The sequence below is a fragment of the Cnephaeus nilssonii genome, assembly GCF_951640355.1.
Source record: "Cnephaeus nilssonii genome assembly, chromosome: 13".
Taxonomy (NCBI): Eukaryota; Metazoa; Chordata; class Mammalia; order Chiroptera; family Vespertilionidae; genus Cnephaeus; species Cnephaeus nilssonii.
The window spans coordinates 30419144-30436608 of NC_137084.1; the positions used below are offsets into that span (position 1 = coordinate 30419144).

Consider the following 17465-nt stretch of genomic DNA (forward strand, 5'->3'; position numbering starts at 1 on the left):
TTCTGTCACTAGCAGTATTCTGACTGCAAGGACACTGGCTTCAACCCCAAGCCTGAGAAGGAATCCCAAGGCCTGAAGCCACCTTTTCCTTCATGGTTCCCCTCCCAACGGTCTGCGGATTCTCTTTAAAGGATGCCTCTTCCAGAACATGGATCTTGGGCGGCTAAGGCCACAGGGTCCTGGCCAGGCCGGGCCCATCCGTTGCCCTCCTCAACCGCTAGATGGGAAGGTCACTCTGCCTTTTGGGTCTGACCTGCCTGCCAGAGCAGCCTGGAGCAGTCGAGGCTCCTCCCAGCACCCCTGGGTACCCCTCTGCTTTTTAGGGTCATGGCCCGTAGTCAGCCAGCCTGTCCCCGAGCCCTTCCTATCCCTTACCTACTGATCTTTAATTCCAAACCACAGCTGCCTGGACCTCAGGTTCTCGCTGCCAGCCTACATCCCACTTAGGAGAGAGGAAGTCAGATCCCGAGGGGCCGACCCTGGGGGCTCCTGCTGCTCCCTGCCCCCCATCAGTGTGCCTGCCTGCCCCTCAGCGCCCCTCGCCCGCCACCCCGCCCACCCATCTGCAGGAGCGGGAGGTGAGGCGGCCCGGTTGATGCAGTGCCCCAGCCTCCTCTACATACCCTTTCTCATTCCTCCACCAGGTGGGCACGTGTACTCCCCAGTTGATAAGAGGAAGCAGGGTCCGTATCTCTCGCGGGTGCCCGAGCGCGTAAAGGGCAGGCCCTCATCGGGAGTGAGGGCCTGGTCTATGTGGGGGCAGTCTTCGTTCGCCAGCGCGGCCTTCGCCACCTCCCCATTCAGTTTGGAATCTTCAAACATATAAGCAGAAGCTATTGAGACACTGAAAACTGTTTAGTGGGGGGGACAGGCCGGAGGTGGGGCATTGGCAAAGGGCAGCCCATCCCTGAGAACCAAAGAGTGAGGGGCCGTGGAGGGAGGCACGAGGCTGGGATTCCGGCTCATTCGGGCAGCCTGCGGGGCTGCCCACACTGCTGCGAAGGAGGGGCTCCTGGGTTCGCTCAAAGTTTGCAAAAAGATGAGTTGGCGGGCCCAGCAAGCGCGGTGCTGGGGGCTGGGCCCAGGGCCCAAGGCTGGGCCGGTGAGACAGATGGTGTGGATGCGGACATGGAGAGAGGGCCAGACACAGAGCTCAGGGAGAAGACAGACAGACATGCTGAAACACGGCAGTCCAGAGAGGCAGCCTTTTCTGACCCCTCTGCTGCTGACCAGAGCTTAGCGGCCTCCCATCCTTATCCAGCTCAAGCTTCCCTAGCCCCATCCAGACCCCATCCATCGCCTCTCCCTCAGTCCCCATTTGGATCCCATCTGCTCACTCACTTCACGCTGCCCACCACGCACATCCTCTGATCACATACCCTGCCCGCCCCCCTGTATGAATCTAACCTGGTCACTCTGTGTGCCCTGCCCCCCATGCAGACTAGGCTTGGCCACACAGCCTCCTTTGTCCCAATCTGACCAGTCAATCCGCTCCACCCTCCACAAAGACTTAGGCTGGTCATTCAGTCCGCTCTGAGGCCCACACAGACCAAGCCAGTGGCGTCCACTGCGCTCCACACCAAGCAGGCCTGGTCAGCTCGCACAGGCACGACAGGGATGTTTGCATGAGGCAGTGACAGCGGCCATGAATCGGGAGGGGCTCCCATTCCTCTGTCTCCTCTCAGCAGCATCCCCCGAAAAGCAGAGCAAATGGATGTGTCAAGACAACAGCAGCTGATGGACTCAGGTGGGAAGACGAGTCTTGGCCTCTGTGGTAGCCTGAGAAGGAACCTGGGAGGAAGTCTGGGGGGCACACTTCGGGGGGAGGGCAAAGTGTGGCCAGAGTAGGGAGCGCACCCTCTCCCAAGTCCAGGAGCATCGCCATGGACACCTCTGGAGCTGGCGGAGGTAGCGCTATCTGGCCTCTGCCCCACCCACCATCCTGGGGACTGAGCCTGCCCCACGCTCTCTGCTCTCAAAGCAGAATCTTCCTGGCCAGGGTGGGGCCCACTCAGTCCCCACAGTGGACACCCTGGCTTTCTCAAAGACTTCCTCTAGGGTGAGAGCCTCCAGGGAAGACAGACCCCACAGTGAGTGGACCACAGGAGGGGAGGCTCTTGGAAAGACTAGAGGGAGGAAAGCTGGAGACAGTCTCCTCCCGATTTGACCCTGTTCACATCATGTCACTACACGCAGAGGTGATCCTCTTCCGCGGGCACACGCTCAGTATGCCTGCGGGCAGGATCACGGCCGTGTGCACATCATGTCACTACAAAGAGGCAGTCAGTCAAAAGTGAAATGGACCAATCAGGTTTATTCGTAAAGCAAATCCAAAAAAAAAAATCCCATCATAATTTTGGAACTTAAAAAAGTCTGCATACAAGATGGAAAGCAGTTCACGTACAGTGCGTTTCTCCACGGATCCCAGGGGCTTCGCTTCCCGCTTTACGCTGAGCCAGAAGGGCCAGTTACCAAGGTAACCCTGACACCACGTGACTGGGGCTGGGCCTCTCTGGGGTTGGGGGGGCTGCCTAGCACTTGGGGCGTGTCTGCGGGCACACACCTGTGCGTACAGACAAGCCCGGTCCTGCCTCCCACTCTGGCTGGCACCTGGCTTGCCCCCCAAGGGTCTCTAGGCTGAGGGAGAAGGGTGTGGGGGGCGGGGAAGAGGGGAGATATAAGGGAGGAGGGTGTGAAAGTCGGGGCCCATAGTACCCTGCACAAATTTTCCTCAAGGGGAAACAGCCAGTCCTCCCAGGCAGTGTCTCCATCTGGGCCATCATCTGTCAGTGGAGGTGTCCACAGCCTACGTTCTTGCCCAGGGGTGGGTCAAAGGTGGAGGGTGGCGCCCGAGACTCCTCTGGCTCTGAGTGCTGCGTCCCCACCCAATGGCTCTGCCCCCCAGCGCCAGGCCCCTGGAGCATCCAGCTCCCACCGCCTTTAGGGTCCAAAGTTGGGGCTGGTTTTCCCTGCAGGGAAGGGAGCAGGGGCAACCAGCAGGGATCCCCGGGTGGGTGAGCTGTGCACCTTTCCTTCCCGGAAGGGACCCCAGGACACATCTGGGTCTGCTTCTTCTCTCAACCATGACTTTGAGGAGGGGCTATAACTGGGTGAGAGTGTTTAGGTCTCGTTCTGTGAAGGAGCCAGCCTCCCTGGGCTGTTGGCTTATCTGCAGTTTGGGGTGCTGTCAGAAACTGGGAGCATTCTCCCTCCCCAACTCCAGAGGGGTGGCTAGAAGAGAGAGAAACCAAGGAGGGGCCAACTCTCCAAACCTGGGGAACCCACGAAGAAGGCCAGAGGGTCAGCTCTTCTAAGATTCCCCACCCTGCTGCCCTTACCCGCCCTTGCATGAGATGGCCACCAGGAGCCTCGGTTCCCACCTGCTCCTCAGAAGGTGGGGAGACCTGCCTCCCCGGCCCAGGGCCCCTCAGCCCCACTAGACCCGCGGCTTGCGATGATGAAATGGCAGCATGGGCAGCGGCTCGCAGAGATGGTTTCCAGGCTTTGAAATGGGCTGAGATAGATGAGCGTCCGCAAGAGGGTCATTTTTTTTTAAACTTTGGAGCAAGGAGAACCCGGTGTCAGGGCCCTCCACCTGCAGGGCTGGCTTTTCGCCCCGGTCTCCAGGCACCACCGATGTACTTACTGTTCGGACCAGCAGCGGGCGCCGGGGGCGCACACAGGGCTGGGGCAGGGTGGGGGGTTGCTGGGCATTTCCTTGGGTTTAGCTCCAAGGGGTCTGCCCAGTAGGGGGCTCAGGGAAAAAGTCCCAGGCTATCGGGGGACAGTCTGAGAGACAGGAGCAGAGTACAGTCACGAGAACCGGCACAAGTCATGCAACAAAACGAGGAGAGAAAAAGAGAGAAACATGATTAGTGGAGAGAGAGAAAAAGAGAGAATATGAAAAACACAGAAAAGAACACCAGGCCTGGCCCTCAGAGTTGCGTCATTTTTCCGAACCTTCCCTCTTAGCCCACTTGGGGGCCACACGGACCCCACACGGACCCCAGCGGCCCACCCTGGCCCTGTATCTGAGCAGAAACTTGATCAGCTCATGCAGAGGGGCCCTGCCCACCCTGCCTGGTCACCTCTGCCCCGGTGGTCACTCTCCCTGCCCCGGGCTAGCACCACTCCCGGCCCTCTCTGCAGACAAGCAGGGAGAGGGAGGGCCGGGAGAGGGGCACTGTGGACTCGCTGCTCAGGGGACAACCTCCCACGGCCACCCCACAGATGACCCAGAGGCTGCAGTGGGCTCCCATGGGGCCCGGGCAGGGTCTTCGCTGGGGCCTCACTGCAGCTCTGTGTGCCTGTGGGCAGGAAAGGGGGTCTGGCCACCACCCCTCCCCTATGCCAGCCCCCCTGCTCACCTATGGCGGGACCCCGTAGTCTGGACACCACATCACAGAGGACTGACCCACCCCACAGGAGCAGAGATGGACAAGACATACGTGAATGGACGTGAGCAAGTGATCTGGGCCCCCTGGCTGCAGAGGGGGGCGGGGAAGCCCCTTTCTGGGAGAGGAGCAACTTCTCCTGGGCTATCAGCCCCAGGCAGCCTCTGATGATGTGGGGTGACCTCCTGGCAGCCCCCCTTAAGGTCCTATAACCCCCCAGGACAATTCCCCCCAACACTGAGGCCATGCCAGCCATGGTACAGAGGAAAAGACCAGATCATTCTTCACAGACAAGGGACCTGAGGCTTGGGGAGAGAGCAGAGGTGGGGGGAGGGGAAGGGGCTGCTGGCAGGACTGGGAGGCCTTGCTGGAGTCCCAGGGATCCTGCCCTGGTAGGGGAGGTGCCCTCAGAGACCAGCATGCTGAACTCGGCCCCAATCCAGCTTCTAAAAGAGGAATTGGAGAAGCCCGGGTTCCCCTGAGGCCGCTCCACTGCCCCCCGGGGGTGGAGTGAGGCTGGAAAGGCCTTGGGTGCTGCATCTCACCCCCCTCAATCCTTGCAGGGCCGGGTCTCCACCCACATTTGCCTTCCTTTCCTCTGGCCTCCCCCACTCACTCATGAATGCACCCCCAGCCCCTCACCCATCCAGGTGCATAGCTGAAAGCAGAAAAGGAGGTGAATGGGAAGGGACTCAGGGAGGCAGAAATGGGGACACACACCTAAGGACCACACCCCTCTCAGTGACAGTTAATCTGGGTCTCACATACCAGCTTTTGGAGGAAGGGGTGTTCTGGGAAGCTCTGAGGGGGTCTCAGAATCAGGGCGGATGGGTCTGGACATTAAAACAGCACCAGCAGGGGAAGGGAGTCCTTGGGAAGGGAGTGGAGATCCGAAGTGGGGATGGAGGGGGAAAGGCAGGAGGAGGATCCCTGCAGCTGGGCTCCGGAGGACAGGCTTGGGAGGGCCCAGAATACCTTCTCAGCCACAGAGACTGCTCCTGCCAGAGCTCCGGGTTCTTGAGGCCCGGGGCCAGGGCCAGAGGCTGCAGGAACAGGACGGCCATGGCTGTGGGCCTGGGGGATCCAACAGGAGTGCATGGGCTTCCCAGGACTGGTGCAGCATGGGAAGAGGGCTTGTGTCCCTGGACTGGCTGGTGTACATGTCAGAGCACACAGTCTGCTCTCTCTGTGTGCATGCATGTGTGTGTGTGCGTGCATGCATGTGTGTGTGTGCGTGAGCTTAGCACATGAAGAATACTGGCATTGTCAGGAATGTGGACAATCGGTGCCTGACTGGAGTGAATTGGGGATTCTTGTCAGGGTGGCCTGGGCGCCCATGCTTGGGGCACTGATCCGGAAAGATCCAGGGTCGGGGAGGATTGACAGAAGGGCCAAGGAGCACCATGGTGATGCCACTCAGGCTCAGCTCTTCCTGAGGGGCCTGGAGTAGAGCTGGGGGCTAGGCCAGCCTGGACTCTCTCCTGGAGCCCCAGGAGCTTTCCTTGCCATGGTGGTGACTCCTGAGGTCAAACAGCTAGTTAACCCAGAGCAGGGAGGTGGGGCAGGAGCCATGCCTTGGCAGGGAAGCCCGGCTCCCCTCTGGCTCCCTATTCCAGCTCCTGAGACCCCTGCCACCCTCTGGCCCAGCCCAGGACACTAACCAAGTTCCTTTCAGGTGCCTACGGGGATCCCAGGAAGGGGAAAGGTATGGGGACAGGAGAAGGGGCTGAGCAGAGACGTGGGCCTTGGGGGTACTGCTCTGGGCAGCACAGCTGTGGAATGAAGCCAGATCGTGAGCGGGATGGGGTGGTTGGGCCGAGAGAGCATCAGCAGGGAGAAAGAATCAATCACACGCTGGGGGAGACCACCCAACCTGGGGGAAACTTGCTCATCTAGGGCTGAGCTAGCCTGCAGCCTCCTGCCAGACTTTGGACCCAGGATGTCCTTCATAAACTAAATGCTACCTATCACTCATTCAGCCCCCTCCCCCCACGGTGCTTCACTCACTGCTGTTTTCTTCTCTGGGTCATCCATTCCCTTGAAATCCCTGTGTCCACAGAATAAGTCGATGGTATTCCATGGGTAGAGGTAGACTATGGGCTTTATATCTTCGGACCAGAGCCCCGTGATCAACTTTATGTGCTATGTGCAGGTTCTCATAAAACTGAGATAGTCCCATAACGAACCACTAGCCATGGAATATTAGAATATATCCCACGGTGACTAGTATTGTGTCATGCCCCCCCTCCCCCTCCCCCCTCCCCGACCCCCACCGAATTCATGGGAAAGTGGTTGTACACTGGTTGGGGTGTCATGTATTGCTGCTGCAGTCCCTACCGTCGGAAGTGGGGAGAACCATCGGTGGGAGGTGGTTGCTGATCTGTAGCGCTTTCGCCTAAGCTGCCCGGGGTGGTGGCCCCTCTAATCCTTTGCTCACCAGCCGCTTCCATCAGAAGACCATCGGAAACTCCCACTCAACCATCAACCCAAACAGACAACGTGAAAGCTAGAGTCACTCCAACAGTTTCTAAAGATAAATGCTAAACTCTAGAGTGATGGTAGAAGATGAGTTGGTTCGGCATGCTATGGGGAAGTAAGCTCGTTACGGAGGGCTGGAGGCGTCTCCTAGGACACACCTGGAGCTAGGCAGCCGGAATCAGAGCACGAATCCTACTCGGCTATGGAGACAGGCTCTGCTGGGGGTGAGAATCCTTGCTACTGCCTTTGCAGGGACCCTCCTGCCAGATCCCATGCACCACCTGTGCCGTCTGCACAGCCTGAAGGGAGCCGTGTAAAGACCAAATCAGAAGCTGTCTGCCATTTCCAAATCACGCCCACCCCCGCCCTGCCCGGACGCCAGGTCAGTGGCCCGAGTCAGAGACTCACGCTGGACTCCTGCCCACCGAGCAGCAGCTCCCGGGCTCCTGCTGAGAGAGTCCTCAGCAACCTCGAGGGCCATGTCGTCTCTTCAGAACCTCATGAGACCAGCACGTCAAGCTCCTTACCCAGGGCCACCAGTGAGGTTCCTCTAGCTGGCTCTCGCCTCGTGAACTTGGCTGCCCAGCATCTCCCTGGGCCCCCAGGCTCCACACCTCAAGATTGAGTGTGGGGGTCCGGGGTTGCCCATGGAACTAAGGAAGCAGTCTGACTGAATCTGGAATCATCGCTACAGGGGGCAGAGGTGAAAGGTCAGATCGACATGCCTCTAAGAGGTTTCCTACCTGCTCTGTTAATTTCTAAAATTTCTTCCTGGGCCAGCGGGCATGTGTCACTCTGAGTACTGTGGTGTGGAGAGTTTACGACAGATTTACAATAATTGGGAGATCCCAGCTGCGGTGGCCGTGGAATATGCTTCTTTTTTTTCTTTGGTAGTTTCTGCTTAGCCATGGCTAAGGAGTAGTACATCCCGAAATTGTTCACGATGACCGGCACGGGCATGGCGATGGTCAGCACGCCCGCCAGTGCACACAGTGCTCCCACCAGCATCCCGGACCACGTCTGCGGGTACATGTCTCCGTAGCCCAGTGTTGTCATGGTGACCACGGCCCACCAGAAGCCAATGGGGATGTTCTTAAAGTGGGTGTGCTCACTGGCACTGGGGTCATTGGGCTGGGCCCCTATCCTCTCAGCGTAGTAGATCATGGTGGCGAAGATCAGGACACCCAGGGCCAGGAAGATGATCAGCAGCAGGAACTCGTTGGTGCTGGCGCGGAGCGTGTGGCCCAGGACCCGCAGGCCCACAAAATGCCGGGTCAGCTTGAAGATGCGCAGGATCCGCACGAAGCGGACGACGCGCAGGAAGCCCAGGACGTCCTTGGCGGCCTTAGAGGACAGGCCGCTGAGGCCCACCTCCAGGTAGAAGGGGAGGATGGCCACAAAGTCAATGATGTTGAGCGAGTTCTTGATGAACTCTACCTTGTTGGGGCAGAAGACGACACGCATGAGGAACTCGAAGGTGAACCAGACCACGCAGACGCCCTCGATGTAGGTGAGGAAGGCCTCGGTCTCTGCTTCCCGGTAGTAGCGCACTTGCGTGCCATTCCGCACGTTCTCGATCTCCGTCTTGTTCACAATGGGGTTGAAGCGCTCGTGGGTCTCCAGGCAGAAGGTGGTGATGGAGACCAGGATGAAGAAGAGGGAGGCCAAGGCCACATACTGTGGGGGAGAAACACAGTGTCAGAGGGCAGGCCCTCCCACCCAGAGCAGAGAAACGTGGGGTGCCTTTGTGTTGGGTCCAGTCAGATGGTAGATGACTTTTTTTTTTAACCGCTCCCTCTATCCTCCTAGGAACTCACATACCCAGGGAAGATGCCAGCACAGTGACCCGGCCAACACCGGGCCAAGCTGACAGGCCACTTGTCCTTCCGCAGGGCACGGGGTAAGGACACTCAGGGAGTTAAAAGATTGCTTTGTTTTCACAAACATGTTTCCATTCCTCTTGGATGTGCAGCTAGACTACATTTCCCAGACTCCCTTGGGTTAGATGGGGTCAAGTGACTGAGTTCAGGCCAGTGGACAGTGAATGAAAGGGGTATGCATTAATGCCAGGTCTGGCTCATAAACCCTTCCTATTCAATCTTCCTTGCTCTTTCTTCCCCCTTCTCCCTCCCTGCCCCTACTTCCAACAGTGCCACCAGGAGGAAGGAGCCTGGGTCCCTGAGAAGAAAGACCACTAAATACTCTCGTTGAACTATTACTTGAGTGGGAAATACTAGTATACTATTTCGTTAAGCCTCTGTGGTTTGGGGTGGGGAGATTGGTTAAAGCCTTTAGCCACCCCGACTAATAAAAATGACCTAGCTTGCTGGGCTGAAGTTGGCAAAGAAATGAGAGGGGGCAGCTACGGTGGTATCTGGCCACATCTCCCATCTTTCGTCTGTACTTCACTCACGGAATCTCTTTCAGGTTCTATCCTATCTAGATCTAAAGATATCTAGATCTAAAGAAGATGTTTATTTGCCTCAGGGCCTTAGATGAATTTTTTTAAACCGCTCCCTCTATTCTCCTAGAAACTCACATACCCAACCTGGAAGTGAGTTCCCCATCCTTGGAAGTATTCAAATAGAGGCCAAATGATCATTTGTCAGAGATACTGTGCCAGTTCTGGCATCAGGAGGTGAAATGGACAAGGTATTCTCAAAGGCACCATAAACCATAGGGTCTGCTTTTTTCCTGCTGCCTGCCAGACCCAGGGTAGGGGTGTGGGTGGGAGAGAGGAAGGAACTATTGGGATGCTGGGGCTTTTCAAACATATGTGAGTACCTGCTTCTCTCAGACCCCATTAGTGAGAAGAAAATGGCCAGAATATCCCAGTCTGTCCAGAACCACCTGCTCTGGCCCTGAGCCCCCTGGAGAAAGGTTCAGGAGACCCTCTGGTTTGGTTTGGTGGCCCCATATGATGACCCCTTGAGCTTCTCGAGCCCGCAACAGACATGGGAATCCAAGGAAAGAGAATCAAGTAGCTGTCTGAGCTTCAAACCCTCCTGCTCAAGACTGAATTCCAGGCAAGGTCTCTTCTTACAGACTCCAGGTGGGTCCCCCGGAACTCTAACAGACCATGGCCTCCTTAGGCATTGCCCTGGGCGGGTGGAACCCTGGCCAGTCAGCTCTCCTCCAGGGGCCCAGCAGGTCAGACTTGCCCGCATGTTCCTGCTGCTCCCCTTCCCTCTGGACTCTCCTTCTCTCCGCTTGGTCAAGACAGACCATGGCCGGAGGCAGCCCTGGGCTACAGGCTGGAATAGGTGGCACCTTTGGTCCACAGAGGTGCCCTCATAGGAGTGCCATGGTCTCACCCTGTATCTTTAGCAGGAGGCAGCCATGCTGCTTCTAGTAATTACTTTAGTTTGCTTTGACGTCCATCTCCACCTGTTTTTTTTTGGGGGGGGGAGGGTGCACACTGGAAGTCCCAGAACAGCCCTGTCTGGGTTGACCATGGCCCTGAGACCTGGCACCCAACTGGAAGGGATTAGAAGCCCAGAACTATGTGGACCTTCCAAGCCACATTCTGGGTGGGGAAGGGGAGGCTTAAGGGGAAGGGACAAAGTCAGCATTTCAGAATGTCAGCATAGAGAAGCCTTTAGATTATCTGATCCAAGACACTACTTGCTACAGATGGGGAAGCCTGTGGCCCAGAAACAGGAAGAGATCTGCCCCAGGCAATCATTATGGGATGCCGATAGTCCTGTAGGCTTAGAGCATTGAGCAATTTTCAAAAACTTGATTTAGACTACTAGAGACGGTGATCCCTATGCGCCCTTCTTCCGTTCGCCTATCCTTCCTTCCTTTTGTCTACCCATTATCCATCTTTCCTTCCTTCCTTTCCCCCTCCCTTCCATCCACTATCCTTCCTTCCTTCCATCCTCTCTCCCTCCCTTTCATCCACACATCATCCATCCTTTTCCCTCCTCCCCTCTCCCTCCCTCCTTCTATTCCTTCTTTCCTTTCCTCCCTTTCTCTCTTCCATCCAACATGCATGCATCCATTCTTTCTTCCTTTCCTTCCTCATCAAGCGCCAGGTTATGCCCAGCACAGAGGGGAACCCTCAGGGAGGATTCCAGCCCAGGCCTCAGGGAGCTCCTCGCCCAGCGGAGGGTAAAGGACACTCACAGAGACAATGCTGTGGACTGGAAAGGTGAGCCCCCTCAGCCCTATAAAGTGGTGAGGCTTGGACAAGGTGGGACAGGATAGGGACTTAAACCAGGTCTTCCAACTCCAGAAACAGCTCTGCGAGGGTCCAGACCAGGCGTCCTCAAACTACGGCCCACGGGCCACATGCGGGTGTTTTTGCCATTTTGTTTTTTTAAACAAAATAAGATATGTGCAGTGTGCATAGGAATTTGTTCATAGTTTGTGGGGTTTTTTTAAACTATAGTCCGGCCCTCCAACTGTCTGAGGGACAGTGAACTGGCCCGCTGTTTAAAAAGTTTGAGGACCCCTGGTCCAGACAGTGCCGACCTGGCTCACCTCAGAGGTGGACCAGGGAAGCAAAGTGGAAGCACCTGAAAGGTACACTTCCAACCCAGGTTTATCAGCACTTCCCATCACCAGAGTTGCCAACGCTCTTGGAGCTAAAACATCCCTGTCTGCTGGGTATTTGGTCCCAGGTTCCCTCTGGAGGGCCCCATTTTGGAGCTTGGCATTCACAGCCCACACTCCCCATGGGCAGGTCATGCCCGAGTCATACCCTCTCCCCGGGCCTTTGTGAGAGAGGGATGCCAAGAGGTAGGGCCCATTGCACCCGTGGGCTCCCGATCCTGGGCGATGGCAGAAGGCAGGAGCCACCTCTCCTTGCTGCCCCACCATCCATGGCATCACCCTCCTAATCTGACCCACATCCATCCTCCTCTGTCCCCTCTGCTTATATGTGACTCCCTCTCCACAGTGCTACTGCCATCAACGCTAACAGGTTTTAGGCGTCAGTCTTGGCCACCAGTCCTGCCTCCAAACCAGAGGGAGGGACTGGCTGGGATCCCAGCTCTGCATGCTGCCTGCCCATGCTGCCCACAGAGAAAAGCCCTAATTCCTCAGCCGGGCATGAGATTCTGTTCCCTGGCCTCCCTGACTTCCTTCCATGCACCCCACATTCTTGCCAGATGCAACTCTGCCATTTCTGACCCCACACCTCCGTGTCTCCCCATCTCCACATCACCACACTTGTTGTTCCTTCCACCAGAGTGTTCCTGCCCATCTTTCTCTGGAAAAACCCATCATCCTTCAGCACCCCAGTCAGTAGCCTTTCTCCTGTGGCACCTTCTCCAGGTGGGGCTCTTCACTGCAGCTGAGACCCTTTTACGAGGTAGCAAATGAAGGGACTCCCCAAGGAGCCTCTAAATTCACCCCTGGGAGACAGCCAGCCTGTCTCTAACTCCGCTCATCGGTGCTCAGGGAGGCTCATGGGAACAGCCCAGACCGGGCACTGATGTCCCAGGAGCCTTCTCACTCCCAGGTGCCCCACAGACCCCTAGAGCTTTCATCCCATTGGCTGCTCTCACATGACAGGTCTTGATGGGGAAACTGAGGCCCAGAAAGAGGTCAAGTCTTATAAAAAAAATTCGGATAGAAAAACATGCTTGGTTCTCAGCCATCAGTGGAGATGCTGTCTAGATTCCTTCCTCTCTGGGCCTCAGAGCCAAAGGAGTGGGGATGGGGTGGACAGCAGCAGCCAGGCCTCGAGCCAGACACTAGGCCTTCTTCCCAGGGAAACTGGCAGAGGTGGAAGCCAGGCCTCCCTCCCCGCCTAGGCTCCCTGAGGCCTTCCTTCTGGCCTTAGCTGCCGGCACCTGCTCCTTTGTCACAGGCAGAGCCCCAGCAACACCCGGGTCCAAGTGGGCTCTTAGGACGGCTGTGGAGGAAGGTGCCCTGGTTGCTCAGACCACCGCATTCTCTGAAGCCCAGAGACTAGCAGGGCAGCCACGGTGCACAGCCAGAGCAAGAGCTCACATCCAGCTGAGTCCCCGGCTTCCTTCTGTCCAGCCTCAGGGAAGCGGAGCGCAGGAAGGAGAGAGGAGGACGCTGCCCAAGCTAAGGGCCTATTCTGTACCTTAATCCTCACACCCCTGGTCAGACAGGTGGCCGTGCTCCATTGCGCCAAAAAGCAAACCCAGGTACAGAGAGGTTCAAGGACCAAGTGTTGAAAGCTAGGGGTGAAGCAGAGGCTTGGACCAGAATGGATCTAGCTCCGGAGCCTAAGCTCTTTCCACCACTAGAGTGACCACAGCTCTTGGGGCTAGAAACACAGCCCTGTGCACTGGGGAGTTGACCCTGAACATGTCTGAATGGTTCATCTTGAAGGCTGGCACCCACAGCCCAGACTATTTGAGGGCAGGCTATGCCCATCTCCAGTGACGAGAGAGCCGGGATGCCTGGACCCACAGGTTAGAGCCCAACCACGCCTGGATGGCTCATGGGCTGCTTTGCCCAGGACTGGGTAGTGCCTGGGGCTAGAGCAGCCCCAGGGGCTGGCGTGCAGCCACACCTTGCTCGGGGAATCGATGCTGACAGCAGCCTTGGATGGTTTAGCCTGCATCCCCACCTGGCCCACTTCCTTGAAGACTCAGAAGGCGGGTGGAAGATGACTTCAACTTGTTCAAGAAGCTCAGCCAGAGGGAGGCGGGGAGAGTTTAAGGGGAGGGGAGGGGAGGGGAGGGGAGGGGAGGGGAGGGGAGGGGAGGGGAGGGGAGGGGAGGGGAGGATCTAGGATCAGCGGACCCCTAGCAGGGAGGGAACCTCTGCCTAGCAGACCCAGGGCAGCAAGTCTGGGCTGTCACTCCCTGTAGGGGCTGCAGGCAAGGGCAGGGCTGCACCCCATGTGAGCTGTCTGCCTCCCAATCCCAGTCACCCAGAGGACATGGAACAGTCACTCACAGACCACAGGCACACAACTGCCCAGCGTACACACCTCGCCCATTACCTAAGCACATCCACTGTGCATGTGGCCACACAAACTACAGCACAGTGTCCCGCACACACACACAGACACACACACACACACACACACACACACACACAGAACACAGGGCCCATGGAGCATGCTGAAACATATCGCCACACACCAAACATACACACCCAGGTGCTGCACTGCAGGGTGCACACCCTGCAAGCCCCACACAGCACTCGCGCGTGTACACTCAGAGCACACGGAGGATGCAGAAGTGGTCACCACCCAGCGCACCCACTACAGATACCACAGACCCCGGCATTGCCACTCAGCTGGCCCCTCCTCTGCCCACTGCAACCCCAGGGGTCTGACTGACTCAGTGTCTGTCTCTCCAGCCCGCCTCGCCTCTGCCTCCCTCCCTGATCTGATGGTGCCAGCTCCATCCCTAGGGCCTGCCCATCATCCACAGGCTTCCTGATTTCCCGCCACCCACCAGACCTTGTCTCCTTTCCCCAGCCCACCCCTGCAGCATCTGTGCCCCCACAGCCAGGATCCAGGCCAGCTGTGAGGCCAGTCCCTCCTGGGCTGCTAGCTGGTGAGGGAGCACACAGGGAGCTTTGCCCAGCAGCCCAGGGGTAACTGTCACCCAGCCTGGTCACCTCAGCGACCACCCTGTGAAATTTCAAGACAGTATCGGCAAGATCTCCCGATAATGCCGGTAGTTTCTGGCTCCACCCGCCCCCCCCCCCCCGCGCCCGCCCGCCCCAGAACCAAATCACAAACCATGAGAGACCCACCAATTGTGTTCTAGAAAGTGTAGCCATGGCAACGAAGCAAGGCATCCCATTTCTATAGTAACCAGGGTGGTGAGGCTGTTGGCTGTAAAGTCAAACAAACCTACTAACGATCTGTTGACTTAAGAAGATGTTTTATAAATCACCAAGTTATTTTTAACACAGCCCCACCCTTGAAACCATAAATCAGAAAGGCAATTTACTATCTATTAAAATGACCAATATGTGCTATGACTTTCATTTATAAATTATTTATGCCACAGTCATCTTTAAAAAATTGTACTAGCTTTTCAGAACTGTGCAGGGGTTCGCGGTGGGGACCTGTGTTCTCGCAGTTTATTCCAGAAACAAGGCGGTAGAGGGAGCAACGTCCTGGTCTGGCCGCGCTCTCGCCCGGTGACTTTGGCGAGTTAACGCCCCTCTCTGGGCCTCAGGGTCATCCCTGGCAAAGTGAGAATTGGATTCGGTCCCTGCTGAGGATTCTGAAACTCGGTGAGGTTTCAGGCAGTGGGGCTAGTCGGGGAGCCCTGGCTGGGCTCCAGGCCCCAGGCCCCCAGAGGCTCCAGGTCAGATTTTCCGTCTAATTAAACCTGCCCAGCGGGGGTGTGCAGCATTTGAGTCAATCTGCGTGGAGTCAGTGATGCAGAGCAGGCGGGATGGCCAATTGGCCTAAATAAATTGTCAGTTGAGTTGAGTTTGGAAACCGAATTAGACTCGTCTGTGCTTCCTTGCACTGGGCGTGCCCACAGCGTGTGGGGCTGGTTGAGAGTTAGGAGGAGGGGAGAAAAGGGAAGGGGGCACTTTGAGGTCGGGTCCCTTTTTGGGCCATCAATAAACGCCCCCACCATCAACTCCCGGCAGCCTGGCTGGGTCCTGAGCACGCCATCCGGGTGTCCAGGTCCTGGCCCCCATTCCTTCTCACGAGTCCTCCCTCTTGGCACCCAGCGCAGGGAGCAGTGGGTGGCAGGAGCTCCCGTGGTGCTACGCGGAGGGTGGGAGCTGGAGGGTGTGAGTGTGTGCGGGGAACATGGCTGTGTGGGCGCCTGTTTGGGAAAGTCTGTGTGCTGGGAGAGTGCTGGCGGGAAGGGGAGGCAGTGTGTAAATGTGGAGTAGGTGTGTACCTGGTGAAGGCATGTCACCCGCTTATGTGACCTGACTCGAGCCATGTGCAAGGAGCCCGGACTCCCCAAGAGGTAAGAACCCACTTCACTGAATCCATGAATTCATTCTCACGACACTAGACCCAGGGCATGCCCAGAAAGGGCTGCAGAGGTCCCCACGTTGCTTCATTCCAAGGTGCACATTGTGGAAATGCAAATATGTCATAAAATGTGCACATCTGAAAAACAGTATTTCTTCCCATTTCCCCAACATGCTGTTATTTGACTCATGGCATGTCTTAAATCGGTGGTACCTTAAACTTGTGAACACATGGTCATTAGAAACACAGAACATTGAGATAGAGAGATGGAGGAGAGATGGAGGAGAGATGGAGAGATGGAGGAGAGATGGAGAGATGGAGGAGAGATGGAGGAGAGATAGAGAGATGGAGGAGAGATGGAGGGGGAGAGAGAGGAGGCCCTCAGAGGTTTCTGGTCCAAAAGCCGCCCCTTGTGGCAGGCATGGAGAAAGGGAGGCACAGCGAGGGGAGGGACCCGGCCAAGGTCACAGAGCTCTCAGGTGGAGCGGGGAGGAGAGCCAGGTTCTCCGGAAGCATCTGTGCTGGGCTCTAGCATGGGGCTCCCTTCCATTACGGCCACGGAGCCTTTGCTTAAAACGCCCTCCCAGACCTCTCCGCTCTCCAGGTCCCGTCTGCCTTCTAGACCCCAGGTCTGAAGCAGCTTGAGTCCCTCTTGGCAAAGGAGGCAGCAGCTGGAGCAGAAATGGTGGGACCCTGAGTTCAGACCAACCCGAGTTTGGGGGCCTGGCTCGGCTGGTGACCTTGGACAAGTCACTGGCCCTTTCTGAGCCTTCATCCCTTGATAGGGAGGAGGTGGGATAGGATTCCCTGCCTCCCAGGAGCTGAGATGATGAAATGAAATAATACATGGAAAATAGGGAGGAGCTATTCAAACACATTGTTTCAGTCCCCACGCAAACCTCCCACGCTGACCTCCAGTGGGCCTCCCACCCGGTCCTCTCCCATCAAAACGGAGAGCTTGGGATCAGAGTGCCTCACCTGCAGGAGAGCCTAGAATCTTAGTCACGAATGGGAACCGCGGAGCTGGGAGCACCTGGGGCGGGGGCAGATGTGCCCCCACATCACAAACAGCACGACTGTCCTTCAGAGAGCCTCCGCCCGCCCCTGCTCAGCCCAAGTGGCCTGAGTGAGCATGAGCCCAGTGGCTCCTGCCTGGGCCTGGCTGAGCAGCACGGTGACCAGTCGGCCCTAGAAAGCAAGCCCTGGTCCTGGGGGACAAGGGGAGGGGTGTTCCCTGAGGGGCAGCCTCTGAAAGACCCCATGGGATAAGGTCAGAGAAGTCTCTGGGTTTAGCAACAAGGAGAACTTGGTGAGAGCTAAGCCCAGGCCCCCAGGAAGGTGAAAGAGAAGGCAGGGAGGGAGAGGCCCTCCCTGGAGCAGTTTGGTGGGGCATGAAGGAGGCAGGGTGCTGGGAGAGAGAGCAGCTGAGTGGAAATTCAAATGCATATTCCTTGGCCCCACACCCAGAGTCTGGGGTTCAGTAGTGGTGGGAGGGACCAGAATTTACCTTTAATCCGCACCCTCGGTGGCTCTGGTGCCACCAGCCACATCCTGGCACTTGGGATCGGGACCAGATGAGACCCAGTGCCAGGCAGCTCTGAGGCACGACGTACCTCATTATCCTGAGACAACATTAGGGGCTGGGGAGCAGGCAGCACAGTGGAAGGGAAGAGTCCTGGGCTTGGCCTCAGAGACCCGAG

General features: G+C 57.2%; 1 protein-coding gene across 1 annotated transcript in view; it reads right to left on the reverse strand.

Annotated features, from left to right (window-relative positions):
- Positions 1 to 17465, reverse strand: part of KCNC1 (potassium voltage-gated channel subfamily C member 1) — a gene marked incomplete at both ends in the record, with an annotated part of 39538 nt that overhangs the window by 1446 nt on the left and 20627 nt on the right. Inside the window, 2 exons of the mRNA XM_079788156.1 lie at positions 624 to 812; positions 7616 to 8549. Of these exons, the coding sequence (XP_079644282.1) occupies positions 624 to 812; positions 7616 to 8549 (1123 nt within the window). The remainder of the gene's footprint in view (positions 1 to 623; positions 813 to 7615; positions 8550 to 17465) is intronic.